This window comes from Diorhabda carinulata, chromosome 2 (genome assembly GCF_026250575.1).
Source record: "Diorhabda carinulata isolate Delta chromosome 2, icDioCari1.1, whole genome shotgun sequence".
Classification (NCBI taxonomy): domain Eukaryota; kingdom Metazoa; phylum Arthropoda; class Insecta; order Coleoptera; family Chrysomelidae; genus Diorhabda; species Diorhabda carinulata.
The window spans coordinates 31,829,432-31,853,423 of record NC_079461.1 but is presented as its reverse complement, the minus strand read 5'-3'; the positions used below and the strand labels follow the sequence as shown (position 1 = coordinate 31,853,423).

At 33.0% G+C, this 23,992-nt stretch overlaps 1 protein-coding gene across 3 annotated transcripts in view; it reads left to right on the top strand.

Annotated features, from left to right (window-relative positions):
* The first annotated feature begins 5,881 nt into the window (after positions 1-5,881).
* Positions 5,882-23,992, top strand: part of LOC130903719 (glutamate receptor ionotropic, kainate 2) — a 113,354-nt gene continuing 95,243 nt past the window's right edge. For all 3 annotated transcript variants that reach the window (XM_057815957.1, XM_057815958.1, XM_057815959.1), the window contains exons 1-2: positions 5,882-5,994; positions 22,743-22,836. In XM_057815957.1, coding sequence (XP_057671940.1) covers positions 22,758-22,836 — 79 coding nt within the window. In that variant the 5' untranslated portion in view covers positions 5,882-5,994; positions 22,743-22,757. The remainder of the gene's footprint in view (positions 5,995-22,742; positions 22,837-23,992) is intronic.

Below are 23,992 nucleotides of genomic sequence, written 5' to 3'. Positions count from 1 at the left end.
AGCTCTCGTAATGCATCTATAAGATATGTTTTTTGAGATACGCTACTGGTAGCATTTTTATTTAGATTTCACGTTATGACTACAAGGATGGTCCCAGAACTAATTAGCCTCACCTAGAGATAGCGGTAGTTTCTTGAAAAATACTACTGTATTCGAAAGTACATAATCTATACAGCATATGTTTCAAGTTTTAAGACTCCACGTTGCTTAATATTTGTTTGGTGGCCATCGAACGCATTCAGTTTTATAGTATAACAGCTGAATTAGATTCTACTCTAAATACGACTACTGCTTCGTTCCCAACAGTGAAATATTAGGTAGCATCGCAATAGTCGACCAAATGTTGTGACGACTCCAATAATGTTGAAGAAAATCCACAAAGCGGTGCTGGATGATCGTCGACTGAAAGACTTGAGATAGCAGACATAGTACACATTTCAAAAGGTGTAGTACATCGTATATTATTGAAAATTTGGATATGAGAAAGCTGTGCACAAGATGGATGCCGCCAATGGAACAAATACAGTGTCGTGAAGATGTTTCCATCGAGTTTTTGGCAAAGTTTCACAGAAATAAGGCAGAATTTTTACGTTGTTTTAAATCCATGAATGTGATGTGGGTCCATCCCCAAAAAACAATGGACTGTAAAGGGAGAAACGGCTCCAAAGAAGGCAAAGATCGTTGTATATGCAGGCAAGGTTATGGCGTCGGTTTTTTGGGATGCTTGTAGGATAATTTCCATTTACTAACTTAAAAATGAAAAACTTTCAACGGCAAGTATTATACGAACTTATTTGAGAGAAGAAATCGGCAAAAACGGCTGTATTTGAATAAGAAGAAAGTTATAAGAGATATAAGAAATTTTCTGAGCACTACATATAAAAAGCAAAGGTAAAAAGATATTAGAATAATTTTATATCTATAATTCACTTCATGTTTTACGTTTAAAAGACAACGGGACGTTTTTCAATATGCACTAAGATTCTATTAAACTTTTCAAATTGAGTGATAGGTCGTAACAAATTAATTTCTTTGAAAATCAGAATGTGATACTGAAACAAAAGCAACTACTGAGCCAAAATAAGTAAATAACGGATTATGAAAAATCAGGGCTAAGGAAAAGTCATGGAATATCTCCTAAGCGCGAAATTAATTTGTTAAAAACATTCTTTTAACCACGGACAAGCTCTCGTTAGATGTATGATAGGTTACACCATGTTACAGCTGCCCAAAATAGTGAAACTGTGGTTTGAAAAAAAATTGTTGCATTTTGACATATTCTTATCAGTTACTGAATCTCCACGCGTTTTTTAAAAAAATAACGTATGCCCTCTGAAGATATTTCCGCCCTAACTGTCTCTATTGGAGAAAGAAACACTTTTTTAATGTCTTCATCTGTACTTAAACATAGTTCTACAGATAAAACTTTCATTCTCCAGTTATTTATCATGAAAAAGATAAAGTTTCCATCGTATCGTTCTGAATATATTTTTTTATTAGGATTCTGTTTTTGGAGGGTTGAATTCATCCGCCGTGATTCAACAACTAAACTCAAATTTAATATAAATAGCTCCATTCGAGCAAATTTAATATAAACGGGGCAAAGGATCCCATCATGTATAAAGGACTTTATACATTCCCTTTTATTTTCGTTTTTTTTTTCATTTCACCCCCTGAACTATTACGTAATAGTAGTTCTTTCATCTTCTTCGGGATTTTGGAGTAATATATGCTGCTTATAAACTGAAAAGGAAGGCGAATTTATGACTCCAGTGACTATATTCAAAATATTGATACTTCTTCATGGAATTTGGTATCTATACAATAATTAAAAAAATATTATAGAATATAGTTATTTCCATCTATACGATTTGATATTATTTCATATTTTTTATGAATAGTTTTCTCTCAGGACGATAATTTGGTTGTCGAAAAGCCCTTCATGCAATTTATGACAAACTTTTTCGTAAAATTACTATTTAGTTATCTTTCTTTTCTCGTATATTTTTTTTCTTTTCCATCTAAGTTTATTCAACAACTAGAGTTCCAAAACTACATCTTTAATTTATTTAATCTACAAAAAAATCTCGGTTCTTATCCGTGAACGGTATCAGAGCCACAACGGTAATTTAATCATCAACCTGTAGATAAGACTCGCGTAGGTAGGATGATAAGAGCTTGTCGGTGTCTTTGAAACAGCAGCGCAAACGCTATAGAAGGAAGCTAGCATGGCATCGGATGGCACAAGTGGTCAGAAATCATGAAATCATAAACTATGACCGCTTTGCCGACACAGACATACTATTCCGCCAACGGCATCATGCCATACCTTGTTGGCACGCGCTTCTCGGAATATGTAGTCTTTGATGTGTCGTCTTACCGACTACGGAGATGATATCTCGTTAATGCGACGCATAGGCGTCGATATCGATTACATTGTTTGAATAAATCGAGTAAAATCGAAATACTTTTTATAAAAAAAGTTTTCTTTCAGACGCATAGGTTTATTATTTTCATTACATTCTTATTTTGAGTTTAACATTTTTGATGAGTTTCCTGCTGTTTCATTTTCTTTTTCTATTCTTTTTTCTATTCCCTCTTTTCGTCCTTTATTTCATAAAGTGACTTGAAATGTTCTCTCATTAGGTTAATTGAATTTTTTTGTCAGATCTTGTACAAATTGAATTCTGTTGTAATAGAGCTTTTTCTTTCCTTCCTTTTTTTGATCACTCCTCATTTTTTTTCTAATTTTCAAAGATGTAATATATTTATACAGCGTTAGAAACAGCATCAGATACTTTTAGGTTTCTTTATACATTGAAAAACACAAAAGAATCGAGCGTTCAATATCATTTTTAACGACTGGAAGCAAAACGAAAAATGTATATAAAAATAACTGACATTATTTTTCAGCAGAATCATCATGTCAAACTTCATGTCTCTAAACAACAAAATGCTACATAGTATAAAAACAATTTTTATGGATATAATGGTTTACTAGAAGTACGTTAAAATCGTGACAACACTACAGCTTCATTTGATCTTGGCATATTTTGAACTTAACAATACAATAGGGCACATAATCGTTTCGAAAGTTAACGACTATAATATTTGAAAATGTAGTTTATATGGTAATGGGTTGTATCCATGAAAATTATAAAGCTCATAATATCTCAAAGGTAAAACATTGAATTACCTAGAATTTAATTGACATTTTCGCAGACTTTTCGATTAGTGGTTGTCAAACATTCGATCGCGAGCCACCGGTGGGTGGGGGGATTAACGTTTTTCCATATAATGTGTACAGCATAAATAATTATACATTACCATCTGAAGGCCAGGGGCAGCTCATGCCCAAAAGTTAAGATTCCGTAACTTTTACAGGGACAACCTGTACAATCTAAAGATAGCAAAAATGCAATTTTCAATCGATTCTTCAACAAAAAGGTACTCGTTGTTTAACTCGATAAAATTTATTGTTTAGGAGATATGTAGATTTTTAGATCGTACATGCCAAGAAAACCGTTCACCATAAAAAGACATTGTGAAGAAAATTGTCATAAATTGTAATTATTTATTGAAAATACACAATCACACATTTCTAATTAAACTGCATACTTTCGAACATCGTAAACTTATCAAATCTACGGAGGATATTTCTGTGAACTAGATTCGATTTAATGAGGCAGTAAACCACATTAAACAAATTTCCTTTCTGAAACCAGTCATAACTAAAAGAAAAGATTATAATAGAATAACTCTTTACAGTATTTACTTCAAAACTCTACTTTTATTTAACGCTTAGAAACTTTTAAGAAAAACTGAAACTTATGAAGCACAATCTCCGCGAGAAGGTTAAGAGCTTTCAACTTTTTATTTTTCGGGTTTTCTTTGTAGATTCTCGCATTGTCAGATGTGTGTAATAGCCGTCGCGACGCGTTTATCGCCTCTTTCTTACTCCTTTCCTCCAAAATCATGCTATAAAAAAGGATATTTATAAATTGGTTCTGTCAGAAAAGATCACGAATATGCAGAGGTGGCATGAATGGTCTTTCCAAGCATCAAAACGATTCCCACTGTTTTTTTTTTCACTCGCTATTGGATAATACATCATATATCATCTATAATGAGCTCAGGAGCTCAGTTTTGGTTTAAAAACCAATCATTTGAAAACTATGTTTTCTTTCACCAAGACAAAAGAATTGTAATGGAAAAACTTTTAGAAAATTGGTACGGTGTGTAAATAAGAGCAATAGAGCTGATATTAACAATAAAATCGTTGAAGTTTATAGTGAAGAAACAATAGTAGATAACATGGGACGAAATTATGTCATTCTTTGAAATCTGGTAAACATACTGCACAAGGAAAATGATCTATGGAAAATAAATGTGCGTTAATGGACTGAACTGTGGTAATGTGCAGAATATGACATCAACGGCGAGAAAACGGCTTCATCATTTCATTCCCCCAAAAGCAAAAAAGTAAATTTGGAGTAAAAATACTCTGGATCATCAACAAAGAAATTTGAGGTTACACATTGAACCAATACAATTAGGTCAACCATATTTTGGGATTAATGTGATGTTATTCTCATCGATTATCTGAATAGTGGTGTTATACCATCAAAACAGTTTGTTATTATTCCTCTTTGATGGGGTTTATTGAAGCAATCCTACGAAATAAAGGGTTAATTTTCTGGCATGAGGATACCAGAACTAAAGCAACGCAGGATGTGTTACGACAGTCCAAATTTGGCACCTAAAGCCTTCTCATTCGCACATCATTTCGTAAACTTTCTAATATTTTCTTGTAAAATCAAAAAACCATTACTAATTGCTCAAGGCTCGACTTTGATTCATGAGATTTAGTACGGTGAGAATAGTCATTTATTTTCCATTGAAAATTCTGAACTTATGTTTCCAGGTTATAGAATTTTGACATTTTAAGATCTGTTTTGACACCTTTTTCCAATAGAAACAAAACTTAATGTTAATAATTATTTAATATTCATGTTAAACCATCCAGCTTCCAGAAACCAGCTTACGAACCTAGGAACCAGGAGAGCTGAAGGTTCACCAAGACCAACAATGGAGAACAATAAAGGTCTGTGAAGTAATGATAAATTTTCTTTCGCAGTACAAGACCGTTGCAAGCAATTAAACTTGTAGACCAATCTAATTATATAAACTGGTACGCCACAAAATGTTTACCTGCAGTTCTTGAAGCAGTGAATACTCGCTTCCACCTTATTCGCCTGATTTGGCCGATTATGATTTCCGGTTATTATGTAACCTAAAGAAACATCGTCCACGTTTCATGACGGAGGATAAGGTAGTCAAAAAAATTCATTATTGATTGAATACTGTTTTCAAACTTATAAGTTATAGAAGATTCGCATACAAAAGTGTGTTGAAGTAGCTGGTGATTGCTTGGACGTAAATAAAATAATTTTCTATTCTTCATTGAATCTACGTTAAATAATAGCGAACAATTTTGTCCCCATTTGTCTCCTTCAAGATCTATTATCGAATTTAATTACATGACTGTAGTTTCCCGTAAAGTTTTACGATTTAAGGGTGAAGTAATATGTGAACAGAAACTTATAATTGAAAAGCAACAGTCATGTAAACCGTAGCAACCTTTACTCGACTTTCCTCCGTGGTACAAGCTCCTTAAGGAAACACTGACCTTTATACAGCATCTGCTGCCGTATAGTCACGAAAGGCAATTACGTCCGTACGTAAAGACCAAGATAAACACTGCGTTAATTTCATGTCCACTCGAATGCTTCTAGGCTATCTCTTAGGACGCCTGCCACCCATCTGGAAAAGAGCGCCGACGCCAACGACGAGATAATATCCAGAATCCAGAATCCAGGCTGCAGTGAGGGTTGCGCACCGTCGGGAGAAACTACTAACAATCGACATTTTCACTTTTATAGTCATATCGGGTTTGTGATTGATGCCCAGGAACATATCTACTCAAAATTGCAGGTGGGTGAGTCTTATATCTTCAGTGTATTTCTTACATAATAAAACTATTTAAAACTTTTATCAAATATACGCATTTAATTCGTATAATTGTTAATTTTGTCATAGCAAAATAAATAAAACTAGAAAGAACGGTAATGAACCAATTTTAGCAAAAGTCTTTCATATCTTAACGCTTTTTATTAACAAATGAAAACATTTACAAATTTTGTTGATGGAAATAAGCATGCTACTTACAAATATTCCTTCAACAATCATAAATAATTAACTAAACTCATAAAATGAGAATTATTCAACAATAATTAAAAACTTAACTCAAAATGTAAATAACAATGTAAAAATAAATATTCATAAACATACTGAGTGAGCCAGATCAAAAAAATTTGTTATATACAACTATTTTTCGCATAGATACGCGATAGAAAACTCCAGGGACTGTAAAATTTCTCGTAAATTAGAAAATATTTTCAACAGTCTTCTTTCGGTTACTTTAGTAATAAAATTGTTTACGGCTTGTCTCTACGGTAAATTACACTTTGAATACTAATCTGCCACACTCGGTACAGTTATGGACATTGATGTTCCATCTAATTATAGGGATCCGCGGCTAAAGTTTGAGATAGTTCTTATTATTACTTATTTTTTACTTCCTTAATTATGAGTGTCTCAGTTGAATTTCTAAATGAAGTTCAGACATATGAGAATGATAAATAAATATGTTATTTATATAGTTTTTAACGGGATTTTATAACATTTGTTGCTGTTCTATATTATAGAAATTAATTGATCGACAATATATATTCAGAATACATCCTTATAGTTCAAAACCTGAAACTAGCAATATAAATATCGAGTTGGACACCACGACCTTTATAACGTAACCAAATTTACGTATAAAGAAAAAGGTCGAGAATCAGGAAATACCCTGTACTATTCAACTAAATACAAATTGGTGTTATCAAAAAAAAAAATTATTAAAATCGCAGGTGTCTAATTTGTTTGCTAGCTTTGTCTATACTAATTCTGATTTTAACCCCTTTCCACAAGATTTGAACGTATCTTCATAATCAGGTAGATGAATAGGTAGGAAAGGCTACCGAGATCGCAGGATCTCAAATTCTTTGAAGGTTTCTAACAGCAAACCAACAACTTGAAGTAAGAATAAGGAATAAGTGTCAATCAATTTGTCTGTAAGTCCTTAGAATTAAAAATATACTTGAAAATGACAATTTTGACATAGAACATCAACGATAACGTCAAATGTCAAAAGTGGGAGTATAAATTGTTATTGTAGGTGAGGAAGGACATGAGAATCAAAGTCAAATATCGAGATATATGGTCTAACAGAAGTGATTGCACGATATCCAGAGCGACTTGACCAAGGATCAATGAAGAGAAAGCAGAAAAGATAATGTCGAGATTATCCGTAGCCACCTAACCTAACTATTTTATGTTAATATGAAGTTTCTTTCTGGATTTATCATTATGAAAAAAATCATCAAACTTTAAGTATAATATAGCGTAGCTAGGTGTGGCTGATGTGGGCTCTTATCCAGATACATGCAATTTAGAAGACTTTGAGAGATCCTGCTGAATGCGAAACCAACCCAGACTTTACCATACATGTATTTCCAATTAATTTTATTATTTCTACGCTTAAAAAAGAACGACACGAATTTGAAAGCGTTTTAGTTTGACGTACCTCAATAAAATCTTTTGAACTATATTCAAAAACCGCGATTTAGGAACGAAATAAAAAGGTCCTAGTTGATGGGACTTCGCCCACGTTTGAATTATTCCATGTTACATCGCTGCTCCTAAACTGCTCAGAAATTATTTTTTGTTTCAACTTATATTCTGAACTTATTTTTTTCTGGTATATTATGAACTCATTATAGTTTTTATATATTCGCTGATTTTGATGCCAAAGAAAAACAAAACAAAATATTTTATAGAAGTCATTCATTCTCAATGACAAGTGGAAATTAGTTTCTATCAATATTCTCTGAGCTACGACTCGAGATGAAAATAAATAGTAGAACTAGAATTGATAAATATACAAGGAAAATATGTTCAAGTCAATGACTTACAATTACGGGTTTTGACCTTATATTAAAAAGATGATAAAACAAAATAATTAAATAAGAATTCTCTCTATAAATACTGTAAAGGAAAATAATTATAAATTATTTAAAAAATATAGGGTGTCTAAATTATTTCGGAAGTTGAAGTGCCGTGTTAATATTGAAAAGAAGCGGGAATACCTTTTTCTACAATTGACCAATCACAATAATGTATCAATATTCTAAGTGATCCCATAATTCACAAAAGCATTGAAATATGTTTCAATAAATCATCCAAATGGAAACCGTGAAATATATACGTCGAAAGATGTCTTGAATTACCAGAAATTCGTCTTATAGAATTGTGAAACAATTGAATGTCTAACCGTCGTCGTATAACCAAATGTGAATATCGGGAATGAGGAAGATCCTTTTCGAGAGCATATACACGAATCTATACCTGTAGGTATCGCTGAAAATTTATAGCCCAATATAGTTTGGAAGGAGTTGCGGTATATGTGTTCTGTTTCAATAAAATTTGATTTAGGACTTTTACGGCTAATAATGTTGAATGTACTGTCCTAATTTAAAGTCAAATGAACTTATAGCACATATAGTCGTACTAGTTTGGAAAAAATATTCAATTTGCGTAGAAGATACTTTCTAAATGTTGGTAATGGCTGTAGGATTATATTTAGATTGATATTATATTTAGAAACAAACGTTACCATGTCATCTCTGTCCTCTATCGAAGCTGTTCTCGTTAATGGACCTTCCAGCTATAAAGTTATTGTTAATTAGATCCTGTATTCGTCATTTTAAGCAACTCTTTGATTTCCTCTGAAACGGTAGTATTCTGTGATATAAGCAGTGAAATGTAGCATTCTTTTATTCAAATTCAAATATTTGTTAGAAATTCCAGTATTCAAGTGCAGGGAAGTTTTCCAGCTCTGGAAAATACCCACAACTGTTACTCTTTCATATCCTTCCTACTTCAGAAACTATTTGTGAATGAATTTTCCCATACCACAAGCTTCGTGACAGTAAGTTTTTTAATCATACCTCTGTTTTCCTCAATTTCCGAATATTGGGAAGCCAAAAGGTATCTTTAAATTCTTCTTTATGTTATTGAATTTTCTATTTTAGGAAATTGACTAATTTCCTCATTTTTTCAATGGTATTCCTAACTGAAAGTTACTAGTGATGATAAGCATAGCACCAGCTCCAAATATTTTACCACCATCTCGACTCTTGGTGTTTCTCCATCTATATTACCCTTGAAAGTTGGAGATAAAGATAACCTATTCCCAATGGTACTACTTAGCAATGTAGCAAAAGTTTTACAACATTCCAGACTCAATTTCATGGACATATAGAGTTGCTTCAAGCTAATTTTTAGGAATTATATAGACTTTTATTTGAAATACAAATGTAAATTTTGCTTCTAATGGACGATTGTATGTAAAAGAAACAACATTTCTTTAATTAACATATTTTAAGAAAAAACCCACATTATTTTTTATAAATCTGATGGTCAATGATGAACGTGGAGGTACACGTGACGGACAGGACTCTTGAACAAGGTTTTCTAAATCTGCGATGCTGGTAATTGGATAGCACCAGGATGAGTTGCTTGACCTGATTTTGTAGAACACACCATACTTAGTTGATGCCGTAAATACACAGTAAATTCATTCTTTTCAGAAGAAGAGCTGCTATAAAGCCAATAACAGCTGAGCTGTTGTGCTGAGGTCTTTTTACTGATGAAATGATGAACGATGGCTACAAAGTCGAGTTTTGTTAGGTGTTTGATCAATCGGGCACCGACAAGTCTCATTTCTCCTCTAAGCAAAATCACCAAAGCTCATTTTTGGTGTAGCAATTACATCGCCGACAAGTCCGCTCGCAAGAGAGTATCTAAGGAGTAAATAATCGATTTATTCTATCCCAACATTGACATAAAATATACTAAACTAATAAAAAATATTCTATATGTCTAATCAGTACACCGAATTTCAAATTTAATAACGAAAATCTTGTGTTCCTTATTTTATAAATTGTTTTATTCGATATTCTATAAACATTTGGGGTGCGCCCATGTAGTTTTGCCGATTGATATTCAGAACAAGTTTCTCCTTCAACTTTTTCAGTGTCTCCGACATGTGAAATATCAAAAATTGACCCTATTGTGAATTTTTAGTAGGCAATATTCAAAGTTCACAATTCAATTGAGAGTTTTCAAAAATGTGAATTACCCAAATCTTGAAATAAAAAATTTGGAACAATTGAACCCGAAATTGATTATATGTTTTTCATGGTTTTTTAAATAACAATGAAAACCAATCAGAATTAAAAACCCATTATTTTCATTTCTATTTATATTTTATCTATAATTAACTAAAGGCTTTTCCTATTTCCGCCATATATATTGTTTTTAATCTTGTTGATGTTATGCTTATCAGCTCTTTTATCGGAAATATACATGCTCTTCCCTGGAGTAAATACGCAGTTAGTATTTAATTAACAATGCTCGACCTCATTACTTTTTAGTACTATCGGATATTTTTCAGTATATCATACTGAGTTACATTATTGTTACACTCAGAAGAAATAATTTCTTGATCTCGAAAGTGGAGGATCAGGTCGATAAACCAATTATTCAGCCGAAACGTCCTACAAAACGTCAAGATAGACACTTGAGGCAACTACTCCTGCAAGAATATACCATATTTATATCGAATTGTTTGTAAAGGCACTGATCTCATTACATAGTGTCTATTGTTAAGATAGTTAAATTTAATAATTGTAAAAATTGTTTTCACAATACACTTTTCAACGCGAGCGGCTTTGTTTCAACGGGGACTGTCCCATTTTATAGTTACGTGTCCCGGGCTTATCACACGAAACAGGAAAACCACAGTTTTCGCTCTAATGATTGTGCGTCGAAATTGATTCAATCATGTTTTGATCCCAAATTTACATGCGCTCGTACGAAACCAGAAGCTATTGTAGTGAATGTTTTGACGCCTACAGCGACGAAAAGATTAAAAGAAGATCCAGGTAAGTCCAATACTAAACGATGCTCAAACCACGGTAACAAAAAAATATACCTTATTCTAGTGAGCCTTTTTCAACCGTGTACAAGTAAAAATTTTAGATCTCCAGGAGACCAACTAGGTGAGACTTCTGACATCATTGTTAATTATTTAAACCAAGTACTGACAGATAATAATTTGACAGCAAAAGTCATGGCATTTTGCGGAGACATTGCCAACGTTGAAGTCGGAGACGCGGCTAACAATGTGTTAACGAAATTACAATCATCTCTGAAAAAACCATTGATAGGTTTTGGATGTGAAGCCTATGTAATTCACAATGCAATAAAATCAGCTGAAAACAAGCTACCCTTAGATTATGAAAGCATCATTGTGAAGATAAATTCATTTTTTTATATATACACGATTCGAGTTGAACTTCTAAAGGAGTTTTGCGCCGAAACTGAACCGGAATATCAACAAATATAGTAAAATAGTGAAACTATAGTAAAACCAGATGACTTGCTCTTACGCCTGCCTTGGAAAGGGTTTTGAAAATGTATCAGCCATTAAAAAACAACTTTTTGATCATTTAAAAATGTCCCCTGTTACTAAAAAATTTTTTTGAAGATCCCACATCCGAATTGTGGTTTTATTTTTTACACGGTCAGTCAGTAAGTTTTCATCATGCTGTATTGAAACCTGAAGGTCAGACGTTATCAGCAAAAGATATCAATCAATTAAAAGACAATTTGACTCAGAAACAGTCCCATCAGTTTCTTCCATTTATGGTCCGTCAATTAATAGTGAAATCGAAAGTTAATGTTACTGACATATATGAAGAGTTTGTGAAAAGAGCGGCTACAGAATTGTATGGAACAAGCCATGAATATCTGGAGAAGTGGACTTGCGTTATTACCAAAGAAATGGAAATAGTTTCTTGGACAGATTTAAAAAATGTATTGGATTTATTGATTGAAAAGGAATATATTGACTTTAATAAAGATGAAGTTTTTGACGAATTTTCGTTAATTTGTAACTACATTATATCGCAGAAAGTAACTGAATGGAATAATCCTAATGTTTCCACGGAAACTCGTTGGGTTGAAGTATTCAAACACTTTCAAGCCAACAATCTTCAGCATGAAAATTTTTCTATTTCAGTTGAATATATTTTATGTTTGCCTGCTATGAATGCTCCAGAAGAAAGAGTATTTACTATGATGAACAAATTGTGGTCATCTGAGAAAACCCAGTTACAACTTTCAGTTCTAAAGGCGATGTTGATAATTGAGGTAAATATAAAAACAACATGCCAAGAGTTTTTTACTTGCTTAAAATCGTCAGCAGTTATATTAAAGCAAATTTGTTCCTGTGATAAATATAAATATAATTAAACATTTCGGGTATACAATATATTTTTTTAATTTGTAATCAATATATTTTGAATTAACCGAATTTTTCTAAATAAATAACTTTAATAAAGTGTTTTTTTCCATTTACTACCTGTTTATTAACCTAAATAAGCCAATGTCCCGATTTAAGTCAAAAAATAAATGGTCACGTTACCTTTGGGCACTGTCGCTAAAGTTTGAGCTGTTGCAGAGAATGTGCTTGAGGCTTGTAGATGAATCTGCCGTTGAAAGGCATTTAGGAACGAAGAGCTATTTGTTTAATCGTACGAAACAGTATGACTAGTAGGTTTTATGTTGGTTTATGTTATGTATTCACGGAATTCTTGAAACAGAAGCAGAAGTGTATTTTCATTTTCAGGATAATTCTAAGCAAAGACTCTTTTCTTTGGCGGAAGACATGCATTTTCGGATAGAGTATTAGATTCATGACTTCTCTCGCTTTACCTCTTATTCTGAACACCAACCTAAAGCTATTTAACAAACTATTTCGGGCTAGAGCTCCCTCTTTCTTTCGGCGCTCGTTCTTACCACTTTATTTCTCTCGCTTAAATCGCTGTCAGGTGTAGGTCAGCAATTTTGGTGCGTAGAACTTATTGAATGTATTGAGGAACTAGATTCCAGTGGTTCTCTTTTCTTAAAATCTTCACCACAATAATGTCTGCTGATATCTCGCAGATGTACGACACCAATTCCTCACTGTTAATCATTTACAGTAGAAAACGTGCGTATTGTAACGCAATTGGGGCATTCGGACGAATCCCTCTTGCTCATTATGTGCAAACTTCGCTATCGAGCGTTTCTATCCAAGGTGGCACGCGTAGTTTCAATCGCGTTGTCTATCTTTTTCTTTGATTTTGCTCCTAAGAGTTTTGCCATTTTTCTATCTATCGAGTCCTTTCTTCCTGTACCCTGTACCAGTATCACCATGGCGTTTCTCAGGTATATCAACTTTTTTCCAAATTTCACCGAAATAACTCCCTCAATCTCCATTACGGCTGGCTTTGAGACCGTCCGCTAAGCTGAAACGACTCTTCTTGCACGTATGCTAGTCTTTTTGATAGTTGTCTAAACACCCCTTCAAATTCGATGACTCCTCGTATTCAATATTGCCCACAAAGTATAAATACTTCAGTAGTCTATTTACATGTTTGAGTAACCATGAATACCGTTACGGATTATTGTGAACAGATAATTGTATTCTCAAGATTGATCGGTAAGACCTTACTTTGAAGAAACTTTATTTGATTAATTCAAATTCTAATTGAACTATTCATTAATCTAATTCAAGCACAAATAAAAGGAGATTCGAATAGTTGGAAAATGGAGATGCTTTCAAAATATCGCCGTAATTAATTTTGTAGCTCCATTGAAATTTTAACAAAAGTTATAATCGATTCAACAATATCGTCATGTTTTTGTTCATTAATATGTGATCGTTTCATGTAAATACATTAACAACGTCAAAGCTTGCCATACGAATATAATTTTGATAAAAACATAGTATATTCCCAACATACATCGATGTAGATAATTGATTTACAGTACGGTAATTTCAATATGAATTCGAAATTTATAATAAAAACAAAATCAACAGAACGCTGAAATTTACCTTTCACGATGCCTAATTAGCGAAATTGCACTTGATATAAAGAAATATTTCCCACTTGACTATTTTGGAATAACACTTCGTGGCTCATTTTCAATATACGAGACCCTTTCTCGGATCCTAAAGAAATTTCGATTCAGGCTAGATTGATGTGATAAACTGACCATGGTCAGCCCAGCCCTTAAAAGTAGTATTTATCTAGAAAATTGTCGGGTTGATTTTGGTTTGGTTCGGTTAGATTAGTTTAGGTGAAGTTAGGTTATGTCAGGTTAGATAAAGTAAGGTTAGGTTAGGTTTGTGCATTCGAATGCCTACCCCCGTCTTATCCGTTGCTTCCTTTCGCTTTTTACCGATAACTAAGTTATGGAAACGCGAGTTTGATAGAAGATTGTGCGATTTAAAGACAGTTCAACTAGAAACAAAGGACCTATTTCATATTGTCCGCTCCACAGTTTATTAGATAGGAATCAAATCTTTTCCTGTTGGCTTTATTTTTCGCGTAAAATGGCGGTGAAATTTATTGTATAGAAGTAGGAACTTGAAACATTGAAAACATTGAATTATCAACTACAAACAGGAAGAGTAGAGGTAATAGAAACACAAAAGAAGGAGTGAATAGAGAGGATGGAAAACAGAACTAAATGAGTAGAGAGGAAATAGAAGACGCAACACTTAAATAATGAGAATGATAAAACGGCTTGATAAATAGTTATTTGTATGCCAAGAACTGAAGACGAGAGACGAGACGAGCGAAGCGAGGCGAGCAACAGTCGAGTCCAACAAAGTAGTTGTATTTCAGTATTTAATCCGCGCCGTACACAACATTTTTTAGACGACGCATAAGATCCAAAACTTTTTCAATTAAACTGAGGAAAAAAAATAAATAATAGAGACAATTATAAACATTTTATTTATAATTTTTTCTGGTGGCACCACTTCATAAAGAGCTCGTACTGTTTTTCGTACCTTGCACGAGATTTATCCGGCAACAAATTAAGACCGGCCGCATTGCTTTCTTCAGGTGATTTATAATTTTATATATATAATATATATATAATAATTTAAGGTTATGCAAAATCATCTAAGTGAAACTGTCAACTGTCAACATTGATGTGGTTAGAGTCACATTTAAGTTAAAGTTGTCTACTCCAGAGCGTCCCGAAAGTGTTTTGCAGTACGGAACTGTCACTTTCACTACATGGAACACTCGAAACGCAACTTTCGGTATGTAAATGAATACAGAACGAAGAACTTTCAAATGGCGTCATCTAAAAAAGGAAATTGGAAAATATATAGGCATGGTAAAAAAAGAATATTGAGAGATTGGAGACCAGACGAAATGTGATAATTATAGAGCCATATGTATAGCATATACTACTAGACATTAACTAGATTATATTGGGACATAGAGATATTGACGTGAAAATGAAAATGAAGAATTACAAAACCAGTACTAACATATACAAGCGATAATTTGATATTTAGAAAATTTGATGCCAAAATGAACACAATCTAAATGAAATATGAAAGAGGAATTAAGTGAGATAAATGTAGATATGAAGAAATAAGAATAATTAACAATACAAGAGCCAATAATAAGAAACCTAAAAACTCCTCTAAACGTCGTTGGAATCAATTAAAATAGATTGAACAAATTAGGAAGATAGGAGATAAAAAAAATTGAAATGAATTATTAGTTAGTGTATCTGAAGATGATATTGTGATTATCGAAACGTGTATTAGGCAGAATTATTGTGAGTTATGGTGTAGTGATAGTGTGTTTAGTATGAATATTACCAATCACTCCAGAAATTCCAACTTACTTATTTTCATTCCTTTCAATCGGTCAGAATTGTTCAAATGCTGAACTTATAGACAATAATTGATGAATTATTCACTGAGATCTCATTTTGTGATTAAACTTTAGATTCCGTTCTCATAATATTTTACATAAAAGATCATTAGAAAACATTGGAATACCCAAAGAAAGTCTCAGGTGATGATAAACACAATATACTGTTATTTCGGCGAATCCAATTATTTACTTTGATATAACAGTAATTTGTAGTAATCTAATACGAAGCTACAGTCTTGTTTCTCTTCAAACTTGTTATTTATTAAACTAATGAAGGAAACGACATACTATTTCGCACTAAACGATAGCGCATTAGGCAATGCTTTGCTTCCACTTAATCTAGGGCCTTACCAGAGTTAGATGCCATTAGTGTTCAATTTTGTATTCCAAAGATTAACTTCATTACTCGGTTTGACCGGCAGCAAAGGCAAACTAAGTGAATAAATAAATAGGTCGGCTGTTATCGATAAAATGGTGGGAGCACATTAAACTAGCGCTCTCGCCAAATGTTCAATAGCCTATAAAACTAAAGTAATTCACTTCTTATTTCGATATTTTCATATATGAGCTATGAACTTAAAGTGAGATTGAATACATTAAAGTCACTACAAATAACGTTATTTTATATATCACTGGAATATCACTGGAATGTAGAATGAGAAGAGCGAAATTGCTGAACAAAAAAATATACGCAATAATAACAAATAACAAGAATGATAACTTATAAAAACTAAGCAATAACTGAATTCTAAAATGTGCTAGTAGACTACGAATAAGAAATCAATGAAATACAAACTAAATATATGGAATTCAATAAAAAGGCCTACAACAAGTCACAAAAAAAAGTTTTCTACAAGAATTTAGTATATACAGTAGAAACAAAATAAAAATTAACCGTTGCTAAGCTACTATACATTATGAAGCAGCCCAACCATTATCAAGTTTGCTCGAAGTGTTAGAAAAGTGGCTTTTCCATGTATGTATCTATTGGGGTATCATAAACACTACGACCCAAAGGATCCATTGTGTCCCCCTTCCTTGCTGCAATATCGGGAAGCATTATTTGCTAAGTTTAGCATCTTTGGGGCATCAGTTAACTCCTCTTAGTATTCATAGATTGTTCTTAATTAGGTAGATACATTCAGCAGATCTCATCTGGTTATAATTTCTTTGCCTGTCTCAACCCCTGCAGGTTGTTCAATAATTGGTTTTGCTCTTATCTCCTTTCTTTTCAAATTATTTTCTATTGTTCTGTAGCTGATACCACAAAGAGATTCAGGTCTAATGAAAGGCTTGTCTACACCCGCTTCAGCGATCGGCTATTTCATTTCCGTTCACTCCGGTCTGTCCCTTAATCCATGACAGAGTAACTTTATTATTCTTGTCTAGCTCGTTTAATTTTTCTAACGAGTTTGAATTTTATAATATTGAAGCTTAAAGCTCTATTGGCTGCTGGCTATCGGACAGCATCAATGTCTGCTTGAAAATGCTTGGTGTGCTGCCTGGGCAGTGTTTGGTTCTGGGTCCACACACTCCTATATCAATTCTGCTGCTTTCTCGAAGCTAAACTTTTTCGATGCATTATTCTGAGGCATGTCCCATGTTGGGTCATTATTTAGGGACGGTTTTTCTTTGGTGATTCCATCTTTTAACATTCTAAGTGATGTTTTATATGCGACGCTTCCCAGTACTACGTGAAGAGGTGGGAGATTTATAATCACTTCTAGTGGAGCTGTTGGGCAAAGATTGTATGGCTCAGGTCTTTGTACCTTTGAGAAATTGTTTCGCGTGATATTAATAGTAGCTCTTGTACCCCAAACCACTGCCCAATATGTGATGATAAGTCTCATAATTGTCGTAAACATCTACAGTAAGCTTTAGTGATTATTTCCTTTTCGTGTTTGCCCGTCTAGCTTGATGGGATTGAGATTGAGTAATTGAGTGAAGGAAATAGGGTAGGTCTTACTCGGGGTGACATTCAGCCTCACTAATCTACATCACTTCTCTTTGAACTATGTCACAGATTGTATTCTCAAACCATCCTCTTGCGTAGATGATTATGCTTTCCCATAGATCTGACATTAATTTTATAATCTTTTCATGTATTAATTTTGATTTAGTATCTGACTTGAATATCTGACATTAATAAAGTGTTATATTTTGAGTTTGAGTAACCACAATGGAGGCAAAAGATCGGGGTACAGTAAATTTAGAGGAGGAAAGCTTTTGTTGAATAGGAATCCTGGACTTGTAAATTATTAGCCACGTACTTATCGCTTATTCTCACTGTTATCTCTGGATTATATGTTGTTTCTGGTTTGGCTTTTCCAGTGATATTCTTGAGTTAATTACAATCGTTGTTGATACTTTTCAAAATTCAACTGCAGTTATATCGTTTTTTATCTACTCTAATTTTATAATTTCCTTTCTATTCGATCGAGTTGCAAGGAATAGGCAGATTGCGCCGCCTTAAAATCAGCCGGAAAGTAAGATACGTTACGTGGAGTAGACAGATTGAGATCACGCAACCGGATCACTTCCTACATTAATCAACGAGTAACCGCTCAGCCCATTTTCTGGATAATGACTTCAAAGGGGAAGCGCAAACAATGATTACCCGGAATTATGATGAGTCTTTCATATAATGAATTTTCTGCCTAACGTCTTCAGAGATATGACCTCTAGAGTGTCGTAGAAAAAAGTAGCTTAGAATTATGTTTACTAATCACATATATGTAAAAATCAAAGTAATAAACAATTACCATGAGAGAAATATAAAGTTTGACATAAAAATTTCATCGGAAGATAGATAGATTGATAAAAAATCATGAAAAGATACATGAAAGCATAAGACTTAACTTGGTTGAATACATAATAAGAGAAAAATTAACAAACACAATTGAAAAATTACAGGAATGAGAAGAGAATGCAAACTGAGGAAAATTTCCAAAAATGACATACCAAACGATATGGGAAACGCAGACTGAAGAATTTATTAAAGTAATGGATATAAATAAAAAAGTATAATCATTTAAAATGCAACTGAATTCTAAAGAATTATAATCACGTACATCAAAATTAGATGATGTAATAATGGAATGAAAAGTATTACCAATTATTATGAGCAAAATATTGCGATACTAAAATGTAGTAGAAACTGAAGTAAAAGTAGTTGAAATAGTCAATATGATTGAAAAATTTTTATACGTAGCTTCAAGGAATATATAAGAGGATTTCCTTTTTGGACAAAAAAATGTTTTTCATCCTGTATCTAGGTATCGAAAGAGATATAAAAGAAGAAGTGACGCTCAGATTTATAATAACGAACAAAGATGAAGATAAAATATTATTTAAAGCAGACTAAGCAAAAATCAGGAGAAAAATCACATACCTACAAACAGATTTCATCGTGGGAAAGCAAACAAACATATCTTTGAGGGAGAAAAGTATAGAAAGCCGGAAATTATTAAAGTCATAACGTCAAGATAAAGAGAGAAGTTTTAATATTTCCTATTACATTGAAAAAATTGTGAAAATCCCACTGCTAAAATACCGAGAAAAATTTAGAGAATCCGAACACATAAACAACATAATTGTATCAACTTTATCAATTAGAATATCTACGAAGGAAATAGAGGAATAAAATTTATATGATTACCTTGCAGTTATTTCAAATGTGCATTATTACTAGCGGAATGGATAGAGTCGTTCCTCACCCCAAATCAAAAGTAGGGTACCAAGGAGGACTGTGTAATTTAAAGACGAATCGAAGTAATGGCACCAATAAGAAAATCATACGCCAAAGTATTTAAAATCAAAATAAAACTAGAATTCTCTGATAACAAAGCTAAGGTACAAGCTCATCAATTATACAAAAAACTTCCAGCTATTTTATCTCACGAGAACTCCTGAGAAAACTTAAGCAATTGGAAGCCCTATAAACACGTTTAAACAAGATTTTGAAAGGGCGTAATGGCTTATACGACTTTAAAATATTATTAGAAAAAACTCAATTGAACTCAACTCAGCAATAATATTTACACTCTAAACTTTCCAGTAATACTAGATTAGAATAGAACGGAATCGACAAAAATATTTGGAGAATTACCGCAGGCAGATTGAAATTATAAAGGACAACTAAAAATGCCAAAAATTGTAGTTGTAAATCATTCAATTGAGGATTATGAAAAAATAGAGCAACTAAAATGGTTTGGTCATGTTCGAACGAAAGTGTATCTAAACAAAAATTCTTCTCTAGAAACTAACGAGAAGACGAAACAGAAGAAGGCCATGGAAAAGCCGGCTTGAGCGGATATATAAGAAAATAAGATAGCTGGAACTACAAGAATTTTTCTGGTTGGATAGAAACTGTGTATCGAAACTTCTTTATCCTCACAATTTTTAATTAACATCTATTTTTATTTGAATAAACGTTTTCTCACTTTTCATAGATACTAACTACATACCTACTGTGAACAAATATTGTCGATAACAGTTACCTTTCATATGAAGCGTTCAGTATTTACATATACTAAAACGTCGAAATTGAAAGATCCGAGTAAATCCCTTCTAGCTACTGACAATTTGGTGCAGTAATTACGATCTTACTTTAGGTTAACACCTCAAAACGGCCCGGTGAAGAGACAAATTGCCCAGTATTGTCTTAAATAAACACCGTAGAGAAGAGCGGCAGGATCACAAAACCTCCTCGCTATTCATCACTTCGGACGCGACAATGTAGGTCCTCATTAAAGCGAGATAAGGCACGAATTCAACTCGCGTTAGTTTTCATTTATCCGCAACTGAATTTGCTGCTGTAATATTTCCAAGTTTAGGCAAACATGTAGTTTGGTTAATGCATTATTAGTTCAAGTGAGTGCCTCTGTCGCATTGTCTGTACCATGGAATCATAAAGTTTCGCTGGAATTTATCATTCGCTATTTTGACATGATGTTTTTCAGCTCTCAATGCAATATAATTCTAGATTAATATTAAGTGCATAAAAGCCATCAAATATTATCGATAAATAATTAAAATATGTTACAATTTATCAATAATCTGTTAAAAATAATAAAAGTTGTTGCAGGTTATAAACAACGTATACGTTTTTGTACTTAATGTTATTAGTATTATTAATATCTTCATCAGGCTGGCGACAATTATATAGAACAAACTATGGGTACTGCGCAAATTAAAGACGAGCAATTGCTAAAGTGGTTTTATGCCCAATAGATCAACTACTGATGTAATACACATGCTAAAGTAGGCTTTTGATACAATAAAAAGAAATACTTGAGAATCCCACCAAAGTTATTGAATCTAATAAAAATGTGAATGGAAAACTTAAATGCTTGATTGAGAACACAATAATGTAATAAATAAAGTGATGGGACAAGATGACGCAACATTCTTTATCTTCACTCTCGATTATGTAACAAAAAAATAAATTAAAAAAACAATAACAATAAGAAATAAGAGAGATAGCGTGGGTGGATGATATAGCTACGGCAGCAAAGAATAAAAATGTAATGAAAGAAGAATTGATAAAAGAAAGCGAATAAATTATTCTAAAAATTAATTAAGTTTGAAGTGATAGAACAGAAAAAGTGAGAGAAGAGAAATAAATAGCAAATAGAGTACCTGGAGCAAATATAAAAACATTGAATAGCCAAGAAATATAAATTTATAAAAAACTTGAAATATATAAAACAATAATAAGACACATCATGACTTTTGCTGCAGAAACGTATAAAATATAAAACAAAAAAAGAAGAAAAATGATGGTAAATTGGAAAGAAAAGTCATGCGTACTATTATGGGGTCAAAAAAGAAAATGAGTTACACGAGGATGGCCACAGAAGTACCTGACAAAGGGAACAAAAAAATTTTGGGAAAAAAATATATTTATTTTCCAACGTAGTCTCCTTTTAGCCCCCAGCGATGTTCGATAAGTTCGATAAGTCATTAACTGCCGACATCACCATCTCATTGTTGGAAAATCTTTGACCACACAGCTATTTTTCCAAGTTTGAAAACGGAAAATAAACCGACGGGGCCAAATCTGACAAATAAGGTGCATGAAGTAGCAATTCAAACTTTAATTTATTAATTTTGGCTATTGCAATAACGGATTTGTGAGCTGGTGCATTGTCTTGTTAAAACAACACTCTTTTCTTAGCCAAATGCGGTTGTTTTTGCTTGATTTCTTCACTCAAACGTTCGCATTATCCTCGCCGTTGATAGTTTTTTCTTTTTCAAGATAGTTACTGAAAATTATCCCACACGCATCCTAAAAACCAAAGCGCACATCTTTCTCATGTCCAAATTTCCTGTTAATATGAGATGTACCGCACTTTTTAAAATGCCTACTATATCTGTTAACTCGCGCACTTTCAGTCGAAGATCATCTAGTACCGCTTTATAGATTTTCTTCAACATTTCTGGAGTCGTTATCACATTTGGTCGATCACTGCGATGCAGCAGTCTTACTCAGAGTAGGATCTGGTTCTGCTTTTTTATTGGTAGGATTATGGCCTAAGACCAAATTAGACAAAAGGTCTCGAAAATTATATTCAAGTACCAAGATAATCTAAATATTTCAATCCAAATCACTTTGTATATGAAGTAAAGCCCCTTGGTACCAAATAATCCATAACATTTTACTAATCAAGACTATTTATTTAATACTTTGTTCATATAGTAGATGGTGAAAGTGCTGTGTATTAATAAAAAAAATTTTTCTTTCAGTAATAACTCATAATTGCTATTAATTTTCAGATGATCCAGTAGGTGATGGAAAGCACAATGCAACTACTGTTCTTCGTATTTTTATTTGAGCTGATAACTTGCTTACCGGAAACTATACCTATTGGTAAGTATAAATTGTTATTGAACAAGCCGATGTTCAAAAATGATTGCTACTCCTGGCAATTTTATTGTTGCAACTTTTTGATTAAAAATATCTCGACAGTTGTATATGTCTCCAAATATTAACTCCTTTCTTTCAAACTAGTTTTACGTTCATTTATAACTTGGACAAAAACGTTACAAAAGTTACATTCTTCGAAATTTACTGAAATGAATCGTTGAAACTTTTATTGAATTAATTTTACGTTAAAATAGACAAATCTTTCAGATTCAATCAATGTTTATGATAATTTCATGAATAAATTATACAACGTAAACTAAACTATCAGAAGCTATCACAATAAATAAATATATTTAGTGGTACCTTAGAGAAATTCTTTTTCATCTCTGTGGAGCAGCTAAATGTTATCTCAAGGTTTACATTCCAGATCTTATTGTTACTTTATGATGGAGTATTTTATGCAGCCGTTGAATATGCTCTAAACAACAATTGTTAATCTGAAATATTTTATTACGGTAATCAAATGTTCAGAAAGAGATGAGAAGTAGATGGTTGGATGTTGAGCGAAGTGCGAAATAAAAGTTCCTACAACTTTGGAAACAGAAAATAGTCTCTAAGTGCCAAATCTGGTCTATAAGCTACAAATCCTCCATTTCTTTAACAGTATGATTTAACATAACCGTTCTTTTTAAGCCTTCGCGTAACCTTATGAAAGTGGGACAATAACGGTCCGCTTTGATGGTCCAGGCGTACACCAGGTAATAAAACACCACATATTTCTCAGAATATGGTTTCAACAATTTTATCGGTTAAGGGTGCAGCCCTAAATTCGTTTGATGTCAATCGAGAGTGGTTACACTTGCAAGGATAAAATGATGCAGCCAGGATGATTCCTTATAGAAAAAATCAAGTGTTTCTTACCATAGATCAGTCCCAGCTTTGACTAGATTTCATGCAAAATTATATGAATGATCTATTTATCCTACTCCTTCCAGAATGTGGAATGACTCTGACTGTCAAAGATGTTCTTCTTCTATTTGATACACTCTCAAGTGTAATGCTCTGGAGTTTTGTTCTCTACTTAACAGACTTTGTACTTTGCATCCTTTGCTAGAGCTGGTGTCTATTGAGGCGACAATGTCCCGAAAATACTCCTGGT